This window comes from Strongylocentrotus purpuratus, unplaced genomic scaffold (assembly GCF_000002235.5).
Source record: "Strongylocentrotus purpuratus isolate Spur 01 unplaced genomic scaffold, Spur_5.0 spur5_scaffold_10, whole genome shotgun sequence".
NCBI classification, from domain to species: domain Eukaryota; kingdom Metazoa; phylum Echinodermata; class Echinoidea; order Camarodonta; family Strongylocentrotidae; genus Strongylocentrotus; species Strongylocentrotus purpuratus.
Genome location: NW_022145595.1, coordinates 9,365,949 through 9,389,552, shown reverse-complemented (window position 1 = coordinate 9,389,552; position 23,604 = coordinate 9,365,949). Strand labels below are relative to the sequence as shown.

At 36.4% G+C, this 23,604-nt stretch overlaps 1 protein-coding gene across 7 annotated transcripts in view; it reads left to right on the top strand.

Moving 5' to 3' along the window:
* LOC592242 (PDZ and LIM domain protein 5) overlaps positions 1-23,604 on the top strand; it is a 99,343-nt gene that overhangs the window by 11,967 nt on the left and 63,772 nt on the right. For all 7 annotated transcript variants that reach the window (XM_030979406.1, XM_030979403.1, XM_030979405.1 and 4 more), the window contains exon 2: positions 7,415-7,566. In XM_030979406.1, the coding sequence (XP_030835266.1) occupies positions 7,415-7,566 (152 nt within the window). The remainder of the gene's footprint in view (positions 1-7,414; positions 7,567-23,604) is intronic.

Below are 23,604 nucleotides of genomic sequence, written 5' to 3'. Positions count from 1 at the left end.
GAACAGATGATGTATTAACTGCTGAAATAAATACAGCTTAAAGGGGACCCCTTGTTTATTAGATTAATTACAGCGTGAAACTTGTTTTAATTATCTTCCTAATTGAGGAATGTGTTGGATGACAGTGATGGGAGAGATACAGAGATGGAAGAGAAAGAATGCTTTACATGTACTTGCAGGTGTACTGTATAATGTAATGAAATTGCATTTGTACAATACTTGGTGGCATGTACCTGTAACATAACCATTTCAAGGATGATGTTGAATAGCTGTGGAGATAATACACAGCCCTAGCGTACCCCCACAGTTGTTGGAAACCAGTCTGTAAGTTCTCCATTTACCCTGACTGCACTTGGACAATGTACCATCATATTTTTAGCTCCCTACATGTATTGTACAAAATATTTATTTCTTTACAGGAGCTACTTTTTAATTTTCTGTTAGATGTTTTTGTTAGGTATTTCCCCCTAATTCTCTTATCTTCAGACAAGACTAAATGACAGCCCATTGACATTTTTTTGTAAACACTTAATAGATAATTACACCCCCAATAAACCGAAATATCAAGTATATGTACAATGTAGACTGTGGTATTGTCATTCATTGGATACAGTTATATTCAGCCTTTTAAGTAAGGGGTTTTTAGTGTGTTTTGTGGTCAAGTCTGTCAATAATGACTAGACCCAGTATAAACACTCATTACAATCTCATCCACCAATAAATACCCAATAAATCATAGTTACTGGCGCTAGACCCTGGAATGCCAATGATATGTAGCGATCAACGATATAGGCCTAGGCTTCTCTGCGGCACAAACACTTTGCAGTTGCCGTGAAGAATTCGCAGCATATTTTGGTGATGGTGCATAGTTGGTTAGAATTAGTTTGCAAGCACAAATGCTTCTTTGTCACTGAATTACATCTATATGTTGTCTGTTTGGAGCCAGAAGGGCGTTAACTCATATACTTTAACACAAACTTGATGCCCTTAATTCTGGCTTTAAAGGCCCACTGCACTACTTGTAGCTACTTGCGCCCTCTATATAACAAACAATGCCTAATCGGTGACCATTGGTCCCCCATGATCCTCTTTTTCTTATGTTATTGTTAACTGAGAGCTGAGTTGATGAGATAACCACCTGTCCAGTGACCTTGCAGAGCGGTCTAATCCCTCCTGTAAACTATGACAAATAAGCTTTAAACAGGTGTAATTAGTATGAATCGTACCCACTGGCTCACTTTGTAAACCTATCCAATTTTGATATTTATTAGTTTTAAATAAAGAGAAGATTCCTTCTTTTCGAAATTCAGAAGAAGTCATTAATTGCAAAGTTGATACCAGTGAGCAACGAACAGGGCACAGTTATTGGAAATTTGTCTCACAAAATGTTATCTGTGATACAATTCTATGAAACTAGTGGTAGTGTGAACATTCTATAGTTTGTATAACAAATCAGAAAGTAAGAGACACAGACTAAACACTGAAATAAGATGATTAGCCTTTTAAAAATAGATTTATATCAGACAATACTTGATTGTTGTTAGATTGTAATTGTCTTCAGGTTCATTTCAAGTCCAATTCAATTAAACGCATGGTGGCTTTTGCTAATTGAAAGACATCATGCATAGCAATAGACTTTATGTATCTTTCCTAAAGTGTGTTTCCCGTCCCAAAGGAAAAGATTTACACAAATAATACTAGAATAAAAGAATGAAAGAAGTCAACAGTACACTTAATATATGTAATATTCTTCAAAAAAGTTCAGCAATAGATACTATTACTAAAGTGCAGGAAGTGATCGTTGAAGCAACAGTACCATAATCATTCTTACATAGGATATACACTGTAGTTTCTTATAGAAATCCTAAATAGAAAGATGAAAATGTTCTCATGGGGGGGGGGGGGGTGATTTCATTCAATTGCTGCAAGGCAAAAAAAAAAAAAACTCAAAATGAAAGGTTGATTTAATTCAATTTAAAGCAATAACTATTGAAGTATATAATGAACTCTTTTGTAGGTGTATGCATTGTACGCCACAGACTCTAATATCTTTGCCTGGAGCGACATAAGATTCATGAAAAAATGCTCTGTCTCGCATTTGGAGTTTAGTGACTGTTGAAAGGTTTTGTTGTTGTAATAGAATTTAGGGAGGAATAAACTCTCATTGAATAGGAATAAGGGTTGGCCTTTCTGGTACTTTGTACTATAAGGATGTCAAAAAACCTTTAAAAGCTTTTTCAATCACACTTTTGAGGATACCTTCAGTATTGTTGCAGGACAATTATACAAGGGTAGGTTTATGTCATTTTATATAAACTTACAACTGTATGCAGTGGAACTGTTTTTCATAGATATTTCTTTAGCCTTTTAGGACTATCCCCAGGTTTTGGTTGTCCTTGTTCTTTTCAATATTATCATTATCATCCCTTTTGTATGCTTTCATTGCCTTTGTATGTTATCATTTGATGTTGCGCTCCTGGGAATTAAATAGAAAATAAATAAATTAATTGTTTTTTGAGTATGTTAAAAAGATACTCTTTTGCTTTTGTTGCAAAACAGAAACCAGAATTAAACTTGTTTCACTTGTGTCGAACGATTCATGTGCCAGGAATTTTGACAATTTTCATTAGACCCCCACGGTGCATAGATCAAGTGAACTTGATATTTGATAAGAAATGAAATCAATGCATTTGAGATTACAGTAGGTGTTGCTATTGCTCATGTACCAGATGCAATGTATTTAAAAAATTTAATTTAGCCCCCGAGGTGTGTTAATCAAGAGAATTAAATGGGGAAAAAAAGGGAATTCTATACTTTTTAACCGATTGCCTACTAAAATCGGAAGGTTCCTGTATGTAGCCTATGGGAAAGTGAGAATTTGGTAGTCGACTGGTTAACTAAAGTGTTGCAATAGAACATGCTGGGTGAAGACAGTAGCGTGATTAAATTTCCCCTAGTGTCCAAAGTTGTGCAATAGCAGATTGCATGTGCAACCCTGTCAAACGTATGGCGTAGCCAATTAACCAAATGAGAATCACAGGGGTTGGGGGAGGGGGTTCATCCTGACATTGAACTTGAGGAGTTAGGTGAATGCATTTGAAATTAATTGATTAAACAGTTATGTGAGGAGAGATCCTTTCAAATTCACATGTAGTGTAGCCCTTTCCACCCCCCCCCCCCTCTATCCCTCTATCTCCTATACTTTGGGTTCCTCCATATGCTTATGTACATGTAGGCTACAACTGGTCCATAGTCATATCTTACACTGGTCAATTTCCTACATGTAACTTCTGTGTTAGAAGGAATAGGGAGGGGGTAGCACCTCCTGTACCCCATTTTCACTGGCTATGCCCTCAGCCCTCAGACAGCAGGGAAAAAATTAATATTTATTTTTCGGGGGCTACTTTTCAAGCTTGCCTGCCTGAAAATAACATTCAAAAATTTGTTTTGCATTGAAGCCTATGTAAATTATTGGGGCTCTTTTCTGATTTTCGGGGGCTCTTTTTGGTCGTTTTGGGGGCTATTTCACCCGAGCCCCCATGTATTTTTTCACTGTCAGACAGTAGTCTTATAAAGGGAATTACTATCAGCTGATGAACGAATGAATGAAGTATAACAAAATCAGGAAGACAAGGGGATAAACCTCATTTATACCTCCTTTACATTGTACATATAAGTCTGACAGTGGAGGAAAAGTGTTATTTGTAATTCAGGGGTTATAAACCATGTGTATATGAAGGGAATCTTCCTGTTTGGTTCGTGCATACATCAAAATAGAATTTCATTGAAGAAAGGACATGCTATCGATTTAAATAGTATCCACTCTCCAGACCCAGTTTAAATCAAATCTAAAAACTTTTGATGATTAAATTTTATCTTGTTTAATTTAACAAGTGAATTTCATTAGGGATTGATATTGTCCAATTGTCTATAAGTAAGTTTAGCAAGGAGCATCCACGTATGAGGTGATGAAGTACATGGTAAATCTTCATGTATAAATGAATGAATGCTGATAATACCAACAAAAAAAAACTACCTACTTGTAAAACACACTACTAATATAAACTAATATGGAAATAACAGCATGAGGAAGGACATTTCTGCATTGAAAGTGTGTCGGACGTAGTTGTAAGTTTTCGTTTCAATGAAGTCCTTTTTTGCTTGAAATTCCTTTTTTTGTTGCCATCATGGTTCCTTTTTTTATTGCAAAAGGTTGGCAGCTCTGGACATGCACACTTTTCTGCATTCTGACGAGCACATGACGAATTTGTCTCTGCTCTGGTGGCCGTGTATTATGTATAAGGACAACGACAAAGCTCGCAGAATTGGTTGTGTCCAGACATAAAGCTTACAGAGTTGCTTGTGTCTTACAAGGTTATGGCATTCTTTGCATTCTTGAGCCATGGTGAGGCAGTCAGCTGGTAGATGTATGTAGTATTACTAGGGCCTCGACCGGTTTGTCTGCTCAAGGAAAGATACAATTACAAAATACAAGACAAACACAGACACGTTTGGCGAGAAGACAAAACAAATCAAAACACAGTGGACAATCAAAACCTATTTCCAACTATTCTCTTCATTTGTACGTCTCAAGGATATGGATTTTGCACTCTGTAATGACATCCTTTGTCAATTTTGATTTCTTCCCTTGTTGCGTTTGATCGCACTGTTTTTTGAGGGTCGGAAGGAAATCGTCCCTCCATTTCAATTTATGAAGTGGTTCTCAATCTTCTGGCTTCAGCAGTCGATGTATGTGATTACAGAGTATGAATGATAGGGAGCTAGTACTTTGCAATTCAGGAATTATTACCTCTATTGTAACCATAATAGTTTCCTAGCAGGAAATTGAAACATTTCAGCCTTGAGGACTGATTTTCTTCTTCCCCGTATTCCATTTTCCCTTAATACGTGCTGTATGTTCAAAGCTAGAAGGACGTTAGGTCTGTATCAGGATACATGTACAATTGTACATACATGTGTATATGACTTAATGCCCTTCTGGAATTAAACAGACAATGTATTCTCATATACATATACATTAATAAATGAAAAGCAAATTTTACACTTGAATTACCCACAACCAAAACTCATCTTGACACACAAACATGTACCGTATGTATTTCAACTACCAGTATTTATAAAGCACGTCGTAAATCTCTTCTTACATTCTGATAATGAAGTCAAGTGTACCCCAGGCTTCCAAAGTCACACTTTATGACACAAGGAAACTCGTTGAAGAAAAAACATAAAAGCAAATACGGTGGAGATAATTGTCAACTCATCTGTAGTTAATCACTCAGTCATACTTCTTGGATATCTTTTCACATGAAAGTCATTCTAGGTCAAACATGTAAGATATCTGAGTAATTTCAACCTAGTTTTGAAAATGGTAAGAGATAGTGAGAGACAACATTTATCATAAGGGGATGACAGTCTTAAATGTCATTAGCCGGGTTCACACAAGAGTCCATAAACTTAAAGTTTAGCCCATGGTTTTAAACGTTGAGTTTATCTTGTAGTTAAGGACCTCCTGATACCTTTGTTTTAAGACCTCAAATTTACTTGGAAAACCATCAGTGATCTTATGGTTAATGCAATACTTTCAAGCAGGGAGGGGGGGGGGGATCCTCACACAAAGTTGTGAGCCGTTTGAAATCTTTGGAAGCAATTACTTATAACGTTCGCCCGTCTGCAGTTACAATGATTGCGTACTTGGCTCGTAATTTAAAACTTTGGACACGCATTATTTCAGTCCGATGCAAACCCTCATGCATGTTACAGGTCATTGTTCAAAACTTTTAGGTTTTAGGCAGTGTTTTGGTCTAGTGTGAACCCTCATGGTTGTTAGTACTGTACATGTAGGTCATTGTTTCAAACGTTGAGGTTTCACAAAGTTTTAAACTTTAAGAGTCCCGTGTAAACATAGTTAGAGTTATATCCGCCTACTATCTTGGAAATTCTAGGAGGGTTATGGTCTGTATCTCGTTTTACTGGCAGGGAATCCTGCTGCGTACTGATGGGCCGCACCATTTTGTCTGTCTTGCTTAGTCTTCTAGTCCAGGCACAGTTTGACATTCAATTTACGGTTATTGAAAAATAAGCTTATTATAATAATGAGGAAAATTGTCACTAAAAATCTATACATATAAACTGTGCTTTTAACTTTTGATAATAAATTGAAAATGGAATTATTCTTCAATGTTTTCATTTTGTTTTTTCATGATTTTCCTCTACATATAATATAATTATATAATAATTATAGACTGTTATTATTTTTAAGAGAATCTACAATTTACAAGCCTAGCTTTTTACTAAATTCTCTCATATTTCACTGCAAATGTATATTTGTCAAAATTCAGGTTAAATACCATGCAATTTAAATTATACATCTGTATGTTACTTCTCCTCTATTATCACTTTCATATCATTGTAGATATTTTTATACCAATTGAAAGAATCATTTTTCATTCTTAATCGTTATTGCTTATTATATATCTAATGAATGTGAATGTGAAATCTGAAATAAGCTCAAACTGAAACTGAAATAGAATAAGTGATGGGATAAAGCAGAGTATTGCTCTGGTTATAGATAGTCAGCAATTAATTCTGTATCATATCACAAAGTGTTTATGCTTGCAAATGAGACTAAATTTCTATTCTTAGTTTTTGCTCTGTGTATCACTATCATATTGTCATTATTTTTACGTTGCATGGATGAGAACAGCTGTGTTTCCCAACATGTGGTCTGTGCACTGACATGCCATTGTATGATATGCTATAATTTTACTTCATTACACGTATGATAGGCTGTATGGTTTAATAATGAAAAATACCATGCAATGAATGATGGTAATTCAGATTACATTTACAGTGTACACGTATGGGGATGATCAGATGAAAGATTGATGCTAAACTTCTATTCATTGTCATTCCTTAACTTCTTTTCATTACTGGTATTTGTTACCAAATGTATTTCCTTATTTTCCTTACTTCACACAAAGTAGCAAGGCTCATGAAACCAATTCCTTGCAGAATTATACAAATTGTATCAATGATAACATAATTTTCCTTTTCTATTAAATAAAGTAAAATTTTAGCCCATTTGGACAACTTTCAAATACTGTTTTGACATAATTATATACATATGCAAAAGGCTAATGGTATGATGAAAAATAATATCGTTTTTTTTTTTTTTTTTTTTTTTTTTTTTTGGGGGGGGGGTATTCTTTTTTGCTTTTTCATGTTACGCCTTGAAATCCTAGAAGAAGTGATTTTAATCCTGTTCGTATTAAGGACAATCTTCAAGAAGCTATTTAATTGCAATCCTTTCTGTGAAAGAGACTTTAATCCTGCAAAACAATTGAAGAGTCATCTAAATTTTATTTTCCTTTTTTCTGTCTCTTTTCTCTTTCAGGTAACAAACTTTAGCAAGGCACAGCGAGCTGCTATTCTGGAGAATGATACCATCCTTGCCATCAATGGATATGACATGACCAACATAACCCATCTGGACGCCCAGAACTTCATCAAGAGTGCCACTGGCAACCTGTCCTTTACTCTAGAAAGGTGAGTCCATCAATCCTAGCCGGCATTGCCAAAATTTTAAAGCCCCACTGCACTACTTATAGCTACTTGCGCCCTCTATGCAGCAGACAATGCCTAATCGGTGACCATTGGTTCCCCCATGATCCTCTTTTTCTTATGTTTAATAATTGAGAGCTGATTTGATGAGATAACCACCTGCCAGTGACCTTGCAGGGGGGGGGGGGGGGTCTAATCCCTCCATGCCAAACTAGTGCAATGGGGCTTTAAAAGAACAGTTTTTAACTCTGTGTCAGTTGAATCAGTCGGGACTGCAAATTATTGTTTGACTTTTGCAAAATTCAACTTTGAAGTCTAAATAACACGTTTTGCTCAGTTGGGTCCAAAATATTTACTTGACTTCAAGAAAATTTTAGTACCGTAATTAACGGTGTATTAACCGCACCTTTTTGCCGCCGAAAAAAATTCAAAGTCGTGGGTGCGGTTTATACACGGTATGCCTGGCAATGTCTCCCAGCTCAGTAATCGGTGTGTTGACTCACCACTCGGAAACTAGAACAACACTCAAATTTGTCTGTCATCTTGGTTTGAAAGTAATCTTTCTGATAGATTTCAATATGTAGTTGATAAAAATAATTCCTCCAATTTTTCTTCTATTACACGGCGTACCACAAGGTTCTATCCTAGGTCCTCTTTACTGTTTTGTTTTTTTTTAGGGCGAAAAAGAGGGGTGCGGTTAATACACGAGGGCGCTTTATACAACGTTTATTACGGTAGTGCAACTTTGAGTTGTAAATGCTGTGTTAACTCTATAGCTATACAACATGCAGATGCTTCTAGCAGCTCAGGGTTTTCTACAGGTAACGTTTGAGCATTGTTTTGAACAAAAAGATGATAACGAATCACAGTCTCACTTTCGTCTCAACGTCAAGCAGTATGAAAACCATATAAATGAGGCTAGTCGTTAGCTGGAATGGTGATTGGCCAGTTGTCCTACATGTAGCAACTGACCTCTTAAAAACTAATTTCTGTGCAAAGAAGCACATTTTTTAAGCATTTTTTTGTTGAACGAAAGTCGATAAAGAATCACAGTCTCACTTTGTCTCAACGTCAAGCAGTATGTAACAGTATAAATGGGGCTAGTTGTTAGCATGAATGTTGATTGGCCAGTTGTCATGGCAACTGACCTTTTAAAAACTAGTATAGTATTAATGACTGCTTTGAGAGAAATAGTTGTTTTTATACGCTCAAGGGAAGGTTAGAATTGTGCTATTACTCGAACTATAATCAGCGCCTTAAACCGCTCGGCCATCGCGCTCTGTCACCATATCTAGCAGTTTTCTTTAATATATACATTTAAATGGATTGAAAACGGCTTCGCGTGGTGGATGCTTCGCCGCTGCTCCATTAAACGGGCCCTTCTTTTACCTTTACTTTTGCAATGCATATTGGCACGAACTTAGATCAAGATCTATCGGCAGATGTTGTTTTTTTGTTTTTGGAAGTTTATTTTCGTCTTCATGTCAACAATGCAAGATAAAATTGTCGGTAAAATCGATCGAGATTCAATTGTATTGAAATTACCGACCAATTCTTCGCACACGTACGGTATCCTCGATCGCTCAGACCATTTTTTAACATGTAAACCTATGGGGTAACCATGGAGACTGAACTATTTTCCCGGTAACCATGGTTACTGGGATTTTAGAACTGTTTTAACCATGGTTACTGGGAATTTTACAGAAATAGTTTAAGTTTATGAATGCAATTTCAACCAATCAGATGGCTGGATTTCTTAAGTGAGGTATATAATTCTTCTTAAGATGTTTTTTTAGACAATACTATTTTCCATGTAAGTACGCCCCTTTTGATACACAATGATGTAATGCAATGTTTCTTTATACAGGTTTAGATTAAATTTATCCTAGTCTGAACTGGATCTAACTGTTGGAACTCTTTTTTGTAAATGAAGCATTTACTTAAGCTTGATAAGGTCTTTCGATCATTTAGGCATTTATCGATCCTGTAGCAAGTATACTATGAGCTGTTTTCATATGATATTTGCACATTTTCCGGGCAAAGTCATGCCAAGTTTGAAGTTCATCAATCATTTTTGTTATTCAATTATGCTGAGTTATAGTTTGCTCTTGGCAAACGAACAATGCACGCAGTGTATTACTTGCATGAAGCTGTTAGAATATTCTAGGGCCTTTAATGTAGTATTCTCTCCTCAAAAATGTTCAGAAAGACAGAAAGTGTCTTTAAAAAAAAAATCTACACTGCATATGGTTTTTTTTATAGCAGGGAGTCTGGTTGACATTTTTTGGGAACTCCAAGTTAACATTTTGTGATTTGGAGGTACAGAATCAAAACTTTTATTTCAGGCACAGAATATCAGAGAATAACATAAGGAAATATAGAAAGAGAAAATGATAAAAGGATATAAACAATAAAAAATAATATGAATAAATACATAAAGAGGAAATGATAAAAGGATTTTTTTTTAAAGAATAACATTTGGAAATATAGAAAGAGAAAGTACCTTCTTTTAAAAAGAAACCAATACTAAAAGATCCCTGACAAAAGTTCATTCAGCCTTCTCTTTTTTGGCAAGAAGCTCAAATACCCGAAAATGGATATACATGTACCGGTACGTGACAAGTGAGCGTTGTCATTGAATTTACTTTCCTTTATAAAAAAAAGGTACAGTGTAGATCCCTTCACAAATGCATTACTGAAGTGCTTTTTGAATAGATTTGAGATTAACCTCGTACTAATCCCCTTTATCCATACTTTCCCTGGACAAGTGAATTAACCTAATACCCAATTTGATCATATTAAAGATATTGGTTGATTGATCTCTCAAGAACTTTCACAAAGGGACATTCCCTGATTCCTAAGTGTTGAATGCAGGTGCATCTCTTAAATATTTATTTAAAAAAAAAAAAAAAAAAAAAAAAAAAAAAAAAAAAAAAAAAAAAAAAAAAAAAAATCGAAAATGGATATTCCATATATTTTGTTGTATGATATTAATTCCCACATTTTTTGAAAAGTTTGTTCATTAAAGTGCAGATCCCCAAATATTTCCGGACAACAACATGATAGTAGCAAGAATAACAATTGTGAAAACATGGATAAACCTTTGAATATAGGTACCAAATGAAGATTGAAGTCACCAGACGAAAATAGTACCATTTGAGTGATGGATAGTCATACTTACAGGTTCTGCCCTTCAAACGTTTTTATTTGTATTTCTCAGCTTTTATTTGCAAGGTAGACGCCGTATTGTATTTTTGTTTGAGGGTCAAGTGTGTTATTATTTGTAGGTGGAGGGTTCTGAAGAAAATCTTGTACGTTGCAGAATGTTTAGGTGAATAGGAATGTCTTCAACAGGTTTTCTTGTAGCATATATACAGAGATGAATATTAGTGTTAATAGTATAAATTTCTCTTTCAAATGTACCTTTAGCATGCAGAAAAAAAGGAAGACAAGAATGTTGCAAAGAGAAAGAAGAAAATGAGAGAAAGGTGGGAGAGGGGGGGGGGGGGTGCAAGGGGGAGGGGGGCAAGTGGGGGAGGGTAAGAGGGGGAGGGGTGGTAGAATGGGATACAATACATGTAGCTGGATGATAATGAGAGAACACTCACTTTTTAATCGAAGAAAGATCACATGCCATGAGAGTTTGTACATGTAAGGTTAACAACAGAAAGTGATAATGGTGTTTTTGTGGGAAATGTAGAGGGGGGGGGGGGGGGGGGGACCAAAAAGGAGGGAACAGAGAAAGAAAGAGACATTTATGAAGAGACCAAAGAGAAGTATTTAAAAGATCGAAAAATAAAATGGAGGGCTAGAGGACTAATTGTAAGAGGGGGGGGGGGTGCTTGTGCAAAGAATGAGAAGGAGAAGTTGAGAATGAGTATGTTGAGTCTGGGCGAAAAAAAATGGAATAGCTATGCATACTGTAGTCACATGTGAGTAAGAAACGATTGAGAAATATTCACTGTCTCAAGTCAAGTAAAGGAGTGATGATGTGTGTGTGTGTGTGTGTGTGGGAGGGGGGGGGGATGGCAAGGCTAAGAATTGGAGATGAGAAATCTATGAGAAATCCATTCTATTTTTGGCTGCACCTTGCCTGCTTGCTTGTACATTGGTGCACATGTTTGACAGGGCTAACCTTTGCCCAATCTATCAAAGTCGTGCCACCCTCTTGGTAAACTTTACTTTCGTTCGCCAGTCACATTCCTCTGTGTACACCTATATGTATGTAGCCACAGAGCTTGGGGCTGTGCATTGTAGGCAGGTCGACTGTAGTTTGCAGGAATGCTATTCTTAACGTATAACAGAGGGTCTTAATTTTAAGACTATTCTGACAGCACCCCATAGACCATTTAGTCTGTTATAACTGTTCCTAACGACAACATTAGACTTTAATCAAGACTCTGTGGATTATGGAAACTTTGTGTGCACAAAACAATGTCGCTCATGTGTAAAAGAGTCTGAGATGTTAAGACTACATGTACATTGTACGTGAAAAGCACCCATAGATGTAACTGCTCCTGACAAAGTCAGGCTATGATCAAGGCTCTGTAAATAAAAATCATGTTGAAATTTAGTTTGTGGACAAAAACCCTTGCAGCAATAATATGTATATGGGAAATCAAAACAAAAGGGAAAAAAAAAAGCTAAAGAATCATAATTTTCATTTTCAAAAACGGATTTTAAAAATTGTAAATATGTTTTTTATTGCTGTTAGGATAGAAGTCTCGACAGTCAGACTAAATAATATGTATATTTCTCATTCATGCTTTACAGCCTCTCAAAGTAATCACTGCCATTAAGTTTTAAAAATGATTTTCAAAAGGCTCCTCGTTTTAACATGCTGTCTTCATATTATCGTCCCAGATTTCCTTGAGGAAATCTTTTAAGGCTCCCAAAACACTTTAATGATTTTCACCTTGGGTTCTATTTTAGGTTGGGATATTTTCTTAAGAAGGAACAAATGTGGAACAGTCCCGGCTAGTAAGTAGACTTGCGTAAAAATTAGTGCCACTGAGGAAATTGAAAATTATCTGATCCAAAAAATGTCTGGATCTTCCCCCGAGGGAAATTGCTGATTGCATGTGCGCAACATGAATGTGCGGTCATGTTCACGTACTCTGATCAAATTGATTGAAATATTTTTTTTTTTAAGGACAAATTATTGCCAAGGGAAATGATTCATCTGTGCAAAATTTGCAGATTTTGAAAAAGATATCCCTTGTAAAGGGCATATGATCATGTTTAGGGGCTTAATTGCAGCGCACAAGCATTAATTGCTTCTTTAGCATAATTCTCTGTTTTTTAAATATACATTTAGGTCAACAGTATTCCATTATTATTTTCAATTCTTCAGTATTTCTATTTTGCATTTTACACAATCTTATTACATTGCTTTATGTTAATTTTTGAATTCATATGTACATGTACTGTGTACATGCTTTTCCTAGCTGTTCATATTGACAGGGAAATAAATAAATCAAATCAAATTTTAAAGGGATAAAAGGCATTGCCAATTGGGCCCATGTACTTTTTCTATATGTTTAGATATCCACAAATAGTTTCCAGAACAAAGACACTAATTTGTTATCCAGTTTTCATCTGAAAGGATGCTTAAACATGCGGTTTATCACATGTTTCGCTATACGATGGTTCTTTATACAGCATTCAAACTAGGGGATAATAAAATACTTATCATATAGCTATTTCATTCTTGTATAGCTATCCAATGAATTCTGGTAGGCTTGCACTCGGGGTATATGCCTAACTAGATTATTTTTCAAAAATAAAAAGCAGAGTTTTCCCCATGCCTCGATCCTCTCCTTGGTACTTCAGTATGCAATGTGACACTCGTTATCTCCTCCTAATTGAATAGTCCTGTTGATAATGAACTGCAATGTGAGAGGATGGTTGTTGATTATTGATATCTAAATACCATTGGGTCTTCACTGGGTCATGGCTTGACCAGAGAAGTGCTTAATAGCTTGACCGTCCGTCCAGATCCAGCTAGCTCCATGGGAAGCTGAGGGCGGTCTATCAAGTCAGACTGGTCAAGGCAGGTATCTAAATATAGCCGCAGCCGTGTAGCTCATGGTCAGATATGAAGTGCTTAGAAATTAAGTGGTCCAAGGGAGGTAGATTTGGTCATTGTTGTAACTAAAAATATCTTTGATAATACAGCCCATCAACAGTAAGAGTGGGACGTCAATCTGCCATATTTCTTTTTTTCTATTTCAATTTTTTGTATAAATCAATTTCAAGTTCATTTTAAAATCTTTTTTACTGAATTTATTTGCCTAGCTGTTCATGATCCCTTGTCAACATGGACGGACCCCCCTCATGTATGGCCCCAGGAGGGTCACTAAAACACCCCCTGCCCCTACCCGCTGCCCCACCCCCTACCCCACCCGTCTACTCCGACTGGGCTCCATATAGGCATACATGTACATTCACTGGTATGATTAGAAAGAATTTGTGCGCCTTTAAAGAAAGTAAAATTTACCTTGCTTGTAATGAATCCTATTCAACAGAGGTGGACCCTTCTCATCTTGCAACCCCAGGAGTGTAACCAGAGCACCCCTACCCCTCACCTCACCCCCCATCTCCCTGCTTGCATCTATATTGGCAGACATTCTTGTACATTTACAATCAGGAACTAACATGTGCTCCTTTAAAGATAGCCACATTTGCGCTGCCAGTAATAGACCTCATTCAACAGGGATGGCCGACCCTCTTTGTCTTACAACCCCTTGGAAGGTGACCCCTGCAGAACGCCCCCCTCCTGCCCCCCTCCCACCCCCTCCCGCTGGTCTCGATCTCTCAATGGTCCCCATTGACGCGGGCTGATGCGGTGTTAAGCCGGCATACCAGGCCTGCATTCCGAACGGAGGTTCGCCCTACCAAAGGGACGCCCATAAAAGGAACTCAGCTCACGTGAAAGTTCAGGCAGCCCTACATAGGACAAGATCCTTTTACTCCTCCAGACGGTCGGTCAGAGGTTGTTGTTCTTGTTGTTGACTTGGTTTTAATTGTACTTAACATAGGTTTCCTCCCATCCTTAATCTTGCCCTCAGACCTTTTGCACTGCAGGGTTTCAATGTCCATTCTGTAATATACAGAGGCATCTTTATCAGAGGCATCAGATTTATTATTAATACATTTTGGTCATGGTTATGAAAGTATTCGAAGGCTCTGTCTTATAATGTACTAAATCACATCCCAAAAAGCTGAATGCAAAATGATCAGAGTAAGGGAAAAAATGGCAAAAGTAATGTTTACTTAGATAAAGAATGATATGAATTTGATTTGTACCACATTACAAATAACCCTACAATCATAGATATCATCAGTACTAGATTAGTAATTTGAAAGAAACTTCATGCCATTTTTACGACTGATAAAACGATGCTTCCCATCACCCTTTTGGTTGATTTTTTTCTGGGTCTGCATTTTCAAATTGAAAACAAAAGGTAACTTAAAGGAATATCATCTAAAACCAGGGTTCTTAATGTAAAATAACAGAGCCAATGTAAAATGGGGAGGGATGACTTTCCTTAAGTTTACAAAATCATTTTCATTTAACCCCTATTAGCGTTGAGCCATGATCTGTATAACATGGTCCCCGGCAAACGTTCCAATATTAGTACATCATGTACAAGCTCTGAGTGTGGGCTGGCCAGTCTAATTTAGCTCTCATCACAATCATGTGTCAACATACCAATGTACATAACACATGTTCGTGGGCATCAATTCACTAGAATGTCATGCTTATGTAGCTTCATCTAATATGTTAATTGATTTGATAAGGAAACGTTGAGTTGAGAAAATTATGCTCTATCAAAGCGATATAACTTTTTGAAAACTTATACAGTTTTTCAACCAATAAGTACTAAATTTAATTGTATACATGTACATGTGTATATGTTATTAAAGTCTATGAAATCAAATAATGCTCCATCGTTTTTGATGGTATAAAACATGGGTTGATACCAATGACTTTGAATATGTAATAACATTCTTAAAACAAAACAACCCTGCAGAGGGTTGCTGTTTATTTAGCCACTTCCTTCAGCTGTAAAATACAAATTAGTTAGGGTGAGCAATGACAACATTTATTCATAATACTAGCAATTAGTGGAAGGATTGGTAAAATATGCATTGGATGTAGAAGTAGAAGTAAAGAAGTTTTTGTATCACTTGTGGCAATAGCAGGAGCAGAAGTAATCTACTTTATAGCACTAATAGGGTTAGTAAAATAAAGATAAAACATAGATAATATCAAGTCAGTACACTTACATGTAACCCCCCCCCCCTCACACTACCACCACCCCCACCCCACACACACACACCATCCCAACCCCACCCCATCCCAACCCCACCCCATCCTACCACATGCAATCCCATGTAATTCCCCAGCCCATGGCTATTTACATTTTCAGTGTGCATTCCATATAGATGATAGTCCATAAACATACAGTGTTTCTCGTGTAACAGGAATGTATTATTCTTTCTTATTTTAGAAATATGTTTTGTTGCTTGAAGTGAACATTGAACAATATACTTTTACAAAATTCAGAATTCTATTACCGTACAACATGAAATGCATAAAAAATGAACAGAATCTCAGTGAAATCATCATAGAAGTATCAGTGTGAGAGAGAGAGAAGATTTTCTACTTTTTCTAAAAATATAATTTCTGCTGAATTTCATCTTGATTCCACTAAGTCCACATCTTCTCCTGATGATCAGTTGAATTTGGAATTCCTCCTTTCTTCATCTGTTCATCAAAAGTAAAACAATGACCTATACAGCCCCAATGTTAAACCCAAAATGATAATTCTGTAATCAGATATTGGGGTTACATCACTGAAGAGACCCTTCAGATTAAGCACATTATTGATTGATTGACTGATTGTTTACATGTAAACAGCCATACACATAATTATGGATGATATTTGTTGTTGTTGATGATGATGCACATACAGTAAAATAATTTTTATTTGGTGAGAGATTTTGATTTTATAACATGGAATATATAAGGAATAAAAGTATATACCATACAGGATAACCCATGAAAGTTTATAATGTATTAATTAGCTTATTTCTAACATTGGGGCCCTTCAGACTCCTACTCTATGGCTGCAAATTTTGTTTTGTCTTCACCAATTTTTATTTTATAGAATGCTAAAATTTGCTACAGGGCAATTCCACGGTAACAGAAGGACACTCAGACAAGATTTTTGAACTTCAGGTTCATACTAAAAGAAATGTTTTATTAGTATGTATTAAACTATGGGGAACAAAATGTGTTTCAGTCAAGTGGAAAGCTTCATCAACTTCACAAAGTTTGGATAAACACTAATTAACTGGAAAAACCATGTCCATTTTTATGTCCTTCCGTTACCGAGATAATTAATATGCACATTCTTAAACTACTTAACTATAATGACAATTTTTGGGGGGAGAATTAAAGGCACTTATATAGGTATTATATCTGTACTGTTTCACATCTTATACTAATAAAACAGTTCTTTTAGTATGAACCTGAAGTTCAAAAATCTTGTCTGAGTGTCCTTCCGTTACCGTGGAATTGCCCTACATGTATTTGCAGATAATAACACAGGTTCTTAGAGGTAAAGTTTAACCATCTAAAAGATGTTTTAGTTGCCATCTGACTGTTAACATATATAATAAAAAATGCATGTGTCAGTAACTTCACCACCAGTAGATCAATACTTCGAGTGAAGTTAGGGGCATCCATAGAATTGAAAACACATTATGGCTCCATCATATGACACAGGGTGAATCTTTTGTCTAATGGAGAAAAAAATGCCACCGAAAAGGTCTTGCAAATCAATGAGATTGTATGAGAAATATGAAATGATTTTAAAAAGTATTGCATTGTTAAAGACTGTTGTATATGAGCAGTTTTTGGTTTGAAATGTATTAGATGATTAGATAGTTCAGTATATATACTATAAAGTTCTTTGCAGCCTCCATAACACCAAAGCTCAAGACTTCTAATCACCATCTAAATGTCAGTGGGTAATATTATCCCGGTGACTTCAAACTATAGAGGACATTGATATGACTTATTACACCTTGCGTTCACAGGGCACATGTTAATCTAGAGGTGTCCTAGTCGTGTGGTTTGAGCACTTGACTGGAAATGCAAGGGTCGTGGGTTCAATCCCCGGCAAGGCACTAGCGTCCTTATGATCTGCAATTTTTTGTTAACGTTTCCAGCTATCAGAAACCATGGTCAGCACCAATTCAGCTTTACATAGAAAGTGCAAAATAACTTTTTTTGTTAATTGTCATGAAACAGATAGAAATTAGCTTATTAAGGAGATGTTTGTGTTACCGAGTTATGTAGGGTTAGAACAACTTCAAATTTCATAACTTGCTCAATTCTCATTCAGTCTTTCATTGTCATGAGACAGCCGGAGCCGAGATAAGTCTTTACCTTTCAGGGGGGGGGGGGGCAAGAGGTTCTGATTTTTCTGCATTTTATTAGTGTTATCAATTTGATATCAGACTGGACTCTCTCCTTTAAACCATTTTCATTTCATCAACCAAAAAACTATTTCTGGCTTGGAGCCAGGCTAAAGTCCCAGTAGGTGTATTCCATTTGGCAGACTTCATTCATTTGGGAGGTTATTGCATGTACTCCTGTTTGTTTGCGGCAATAAAGACATACTGCCTATTGGTAACACATGTTCTTTGTACAATGTCTCAGTGTTAAGTGAAGTATTAGCTTGTAAACATGTATGCATCATCTGTTTAGGGCCAGAAGGGTGTTAACTCATATACTTTATGCCCTTCTGGCTCTGAACACACATTATTCAACAACACAAGTTTGTAAAATCCATGAGAAGTTTGGATAAGTGCCCCCCCCCCTGATATTTTGTCAAAATTTCTTTGAGTTTTCATGTACATGTTGAAGTTGGTAAATATAGTAACAAATCTATCCGTTTGGGAGGCTTTGTTCTTCTTAAAAAAACCTAGGACTGTTAAAGGCCTCATTACTCAAGTTCTCTTTTACATTATGTTGTCTTTTCTGTATACATTTGAAAATTATGTAAAAGTGCATACAGGGATATGTATGCATGTAAGGTCTGTGTATTATTATGAAGACAGTGCCAAGGGGGTGTGTCACTTATTTCCATCGAAGGGGGCATTTCTGTTGAAGTCATAACACATGTATGACATACATTTAAATCTCATTAATTGAAAAAGATTAATGTACTAAAGGTAACAAAGGTTTATATCACATCACGTTTCTAAATGAAGTGTGGATAATCTTGTCAATGCTGTTCCAGCTGTTCATGATTGCGTGGAGAATCTTCAGCCATATGAACACACTCATCTAGACCAGGATACCGGTATCAGTTACACTACCAGTAGTGTTTCCAATATCAGCATGTTTACTTGTATGTTTACTTGTACGCTTTCAGATGACCTTCAACTGCTAATGTCAGACCTCTGTCATCTATCCAGAGCTGGAATATTCTTCTGTCTCTCAAACTTACAATTTGCTTAATAAATTCTTTAACAATACCGTTACCAAGTTCTGTAACTTTTAAAGTATGTGAAAAATTGATTTGACCTGATTTATTTTTCTTCAGAATGTGACATATTAGACTTAGAGCCTACATCTAAGGTATTCAACAAAGGTGCTATTCCAAACAATCCACCTTTCATTGTATGATCAAGCCTTTTATTAAGTCAAAGCAGACCGGGAGCCAAATATCTGAAAAAGCGGCTCCCGGTCCTTAAATTTTTTAGAGGACCGGGAGCCGTTTTCCAGGACCAGGAGCCGTTTCCAAAATTGATGAAAATATGTATTCCTTTAAATTATTTGTTAACCGTTACCTTTTATTTATACATACGGTAGTTTAATTTCTAGTTTAAATGTTGAGCACTCTAATATTAAATCACTCATACCTTGGATAAATCTGTCATTTGTAGTTGTTGTTGTGGTTCATGTTTAATACTATTTTCATGCTGTTAAATGCAAAAATTGAAAAATGTTAGGAAGGGGGGAATTAAATTATTTTTACAATTTTTTTCATGCAGAGCTGTCAACCTGTCACTTTCAAAAAACATATTCATATTTTAGGTGAAAAAACAGATTTTGCCTGTTTTACGTTTTTGTTATTTTCCCTATACAATGCTATTGCATTTATGTTTCTTTGAATAAAAACGCATTCAATCATTGAGAGCGGCCGACCTGTCGCTTAAAAAAAAATAACAAAAATAATAATTAAAAAAAATTAGAAAAAAATTAGAAAATTAAAAAAAAAATATTTGTTAAATATTACCTATTTTATCAGAAAAATCCATTATTTAAAACATCACAGAATTTTAGTCAATGAGTACGAAGGTCGCTGAATTGCGGCGCAACACACGATGATGTTCTATGCCCAAGGTGCGGCACCCATTGGTGCTTAATTGCGGTCGAATCAAGGCAAGTCTGGAGTTGCAATAAACTTTGTACATAAAGTCAATGCATCAGCAGGTCCGGTGTTCGTTTTTCATTTGACTTTTTGAAGATACCATCACATTCGAAGGGCATGCGATAGGCGAAAAAACTGGTAACAAAATCGCTGATTTCTTGATTTTTAGCGCTTTTTTGGTGAAGTTGTTTCTTAAAACTGGGCTAAACCCCCGTGAGCTTTGGAAATATGGCTCCGATTCCGCATTTTTGACAGCAAAATTTGGCTTTTGGGATGGATTTTTGGAAGTTACATCGGGACTTTGTTGTACTGACACTGTGTGTGTAGTGCAGTGCACTGATTATGTCATTTGTGTGTGTATGCATGGCCTGGGGAAATGCTCTCGTCTTTGAGTGGTGTACATCCCCTGTATTGTGTGCAATGTAAATGAGTGCGCGCTACAGGAATCGCCAAAACAAAGCAATAGCGAAACTATGCATATGCTCGTTCTCACAGCCAGCCGCTAACCACGTTCGCACAGTCAAACTTTTAGACGGAGTGAGAGTGTTGTTCGCGTACTCTCGATCTCAGCTAGCGGTCTGCACGCCGCTGCTATAGCCCCCATAGCAGTGGCGCTAGGAGTAGGATTGCGCTCGTATTCGTGCTGCAATTGTTTCTGGGCGATTTTAATTAGGATTCTCATTATAAAATGATTTGTTAGGGTTCATTCAGTCCACATTTTACTCGTATCAAGTAAGTTTTTGTCACATTTGTGAACATTAAGTGCTAGACATGTGGAAGTTTATGAAACAGAGAATGTTAATTCTCCCAGACCGGGCGCCAGAAATAAAAAATGACCGGCGCCCGGTACTCATTTTCCCCGTCTTACCGGGCGCCAAAAGTCAGGGACCGGGGGGTAAAAATCGCCCGGCGCCCGGTTAATAAAAGGCTTGTGTATGATAGCATTGACCTGTCAACACTTACTTTGATGTTGCTTTTGTGAAATTGTTAATTGAGTGAAGAAAAAGTAGCCTGCGAACACAAAATTTCAGTCGTTTTACCAATTCAAACACATTCATTCTTCAAATAACATTCAACCATGTGTGTCGTATTTTCGGAATACGCCTGTTTGATAAACCATTCATATGTGAGTTAGTATTTGCACATTACGATTGCATTACCATTAAACCTGCTGAGATTTATTTTAATGTTATTGGTTGGCTAATTTTGACAGGTTAAAAATAGAATGACCTTATGAACACATACTACCAGTAAAGTTTCCAATATAAACACAAATCAGTGTTCAAGTGACCTTGGGCTTTGTGTGTCGTATTTAAACAAAATGATTGCATTGTCACGACAGTCACGACCTGTTAGAATTTATTTTAATGCTAATTTCTATCGTAGAGAATCGCTGTAATTGTCAATATTTATTTTACTCTTGAATTATTGTCAGTCTGCATATTATTGAACAATGTCAATGTATGCAGTGACTTGCACTTGTAAAGGAAGGATTTCTATTTCCAGTATTTCTTTTCATAACTTAAGGTTATGCTTACAATGCCTTCATACACACTATTCTTTCTTTCTTGTTAGTAGAATATTGAGCCTTGGTTACATTATAAAGGTTTAAATCCATTTGGAATGCCATGCCTCTATGATTTTTGTTGATCAAGGTTTAGTGGATACTTAATGTACACAAAACTTGTTCACATTACACATCAATCTTTGGCTGACTTCTTTGACATGTTTTCACATCGAGAAACCATGACAATGACATGCTTAAATGCTTGATAACACGTACATGTATGCAAAAATTCATTTGAACATATCAATGCTCAAATCCATATTCAACATTTCCATTTGGAGAGGTGGGGAGGGGGGGGGGGTGGTGGAGGGCATTGTTTTGTGATAAATGATGACCAATGAGGCCAAAGAAGACACAATGTTTTGATGACAACTCAACATTCATGGTCATTTCAAAGGTGTTTCCAGCTTGGACAAACCTTAGGAGGATAGCCAATTAAGATGGCTCTTTTTTGGATCAATACCAAGTCAGATCTCAAGAAGGAAGCTTGATTAATAAAGATAATTGTATACAGCATAGATGGCCCACATGTACATGAATATGACTGTGTTACTGTGGTAATTAATATATGAACATACTACTGTGAAACCTGTATATAATGACCGCTCAAGGGAGACAAGAAAAGTGGTGTAAGTTTAAAGGCAGGTGGTCTTTATGTACAGGTTTCTTTAGTTCACGTTTCAATGAGAAACTATTTTCAAGGGAAACAAATGTGGCCTACATGTATATGGACAGGCGGTATTTCTATAAAGGAAGTCTCTAAAGCAGGTTTGACTTTAATTTGAAAGAATCTGACTGAAGTATTCCTCTTATATTGAGCAAATTGGGATAACAGTTAAAGTTAAGAAAATGTCTCTTCATCCTCTCCTAATGTTAAAACAGTTGGAAATCTTTCAAAATCTTTGTGAGTGGTGGGCATGATATTTTGATGGATACTTCTTTTTCTTTTTGCTGAACTTTCACACCCCCACTCTGATTTGACTTGAATAAAATCGTCCTGTTTGTTATTTTCTGACCCCTGATCTAACCGTTTCTTGTTGAGAGCCAAAATGCATTATGGTACTTTTCATAGAGTTTGAGCCAAAACGGCATTACGTTATATGATTGTACACAGTTTATGCCCTTCTCGCTCTCAGCAGATGATATTACCACTCCTTTCTGATCTTGTTGTCCTGATGAAATATGTTCAAATAAATAATAAAATTATTCTTGAAGAATGTTGCTTATGTATTTTTACACCACAACAATCTATTTTTTGAAGAAGCATGAACTTTTGAAGAATGTCAGTAAATCTATTCATGTGGTTCTTCTCAGCTGAAATCCTCACACCCACTTCCCACATTCCTGAGGTTTTACTCCTCTCTGTGTGTCTGTCTCTCTGTCTCCCTCTTTTCATGCGCATCTCTCCCCGCCTCTCCCCATCTTTCCCTCCCCTATCCCCATCTCTCTCTCTCTCTCTCTCTCTCTCTCCCTCTCTCTTTCTTTTTTTCTCTCTCTGTTTCTTTGCCACTGTGTTTGATGTATCCTGGTACTGAACAATTTAAACATTTCTTTTGGAACATTTTGTGAGGAAGATGATGAGCAATTTTGTCTAAGGGAAGGGGTTGGCCATCTCTTCCTGTCCCATTCATGCATTCTATACACCACATGGAATGTTTTAATGAGGTAGTCGTTAAGTGGGAGTATCAATATTTGTAGTATAAATCTGATAATGAGTGTCTACAATGTACGGTAGGCCCATAAAGATGGGACCTGCAGATAATAACAAATACCGGTAGTCATGAATGCAAAACGGTCAATTGCCTAGAGCTAATTCCTGTTATAGTATGTGTTTGTTGTACATACATGTTCTTTTGATCCACTCCAAGTTATAATGGAATCCATTACAAAAGTAGTGGATGAATAACTCTTTGGGAGTTGATTCCACTTCATGTAATAATGTGGATTTCTACTCCAAAGAATGTGAGCCTCAATATGACTCTGTCAAAGGTGTATTTCCAC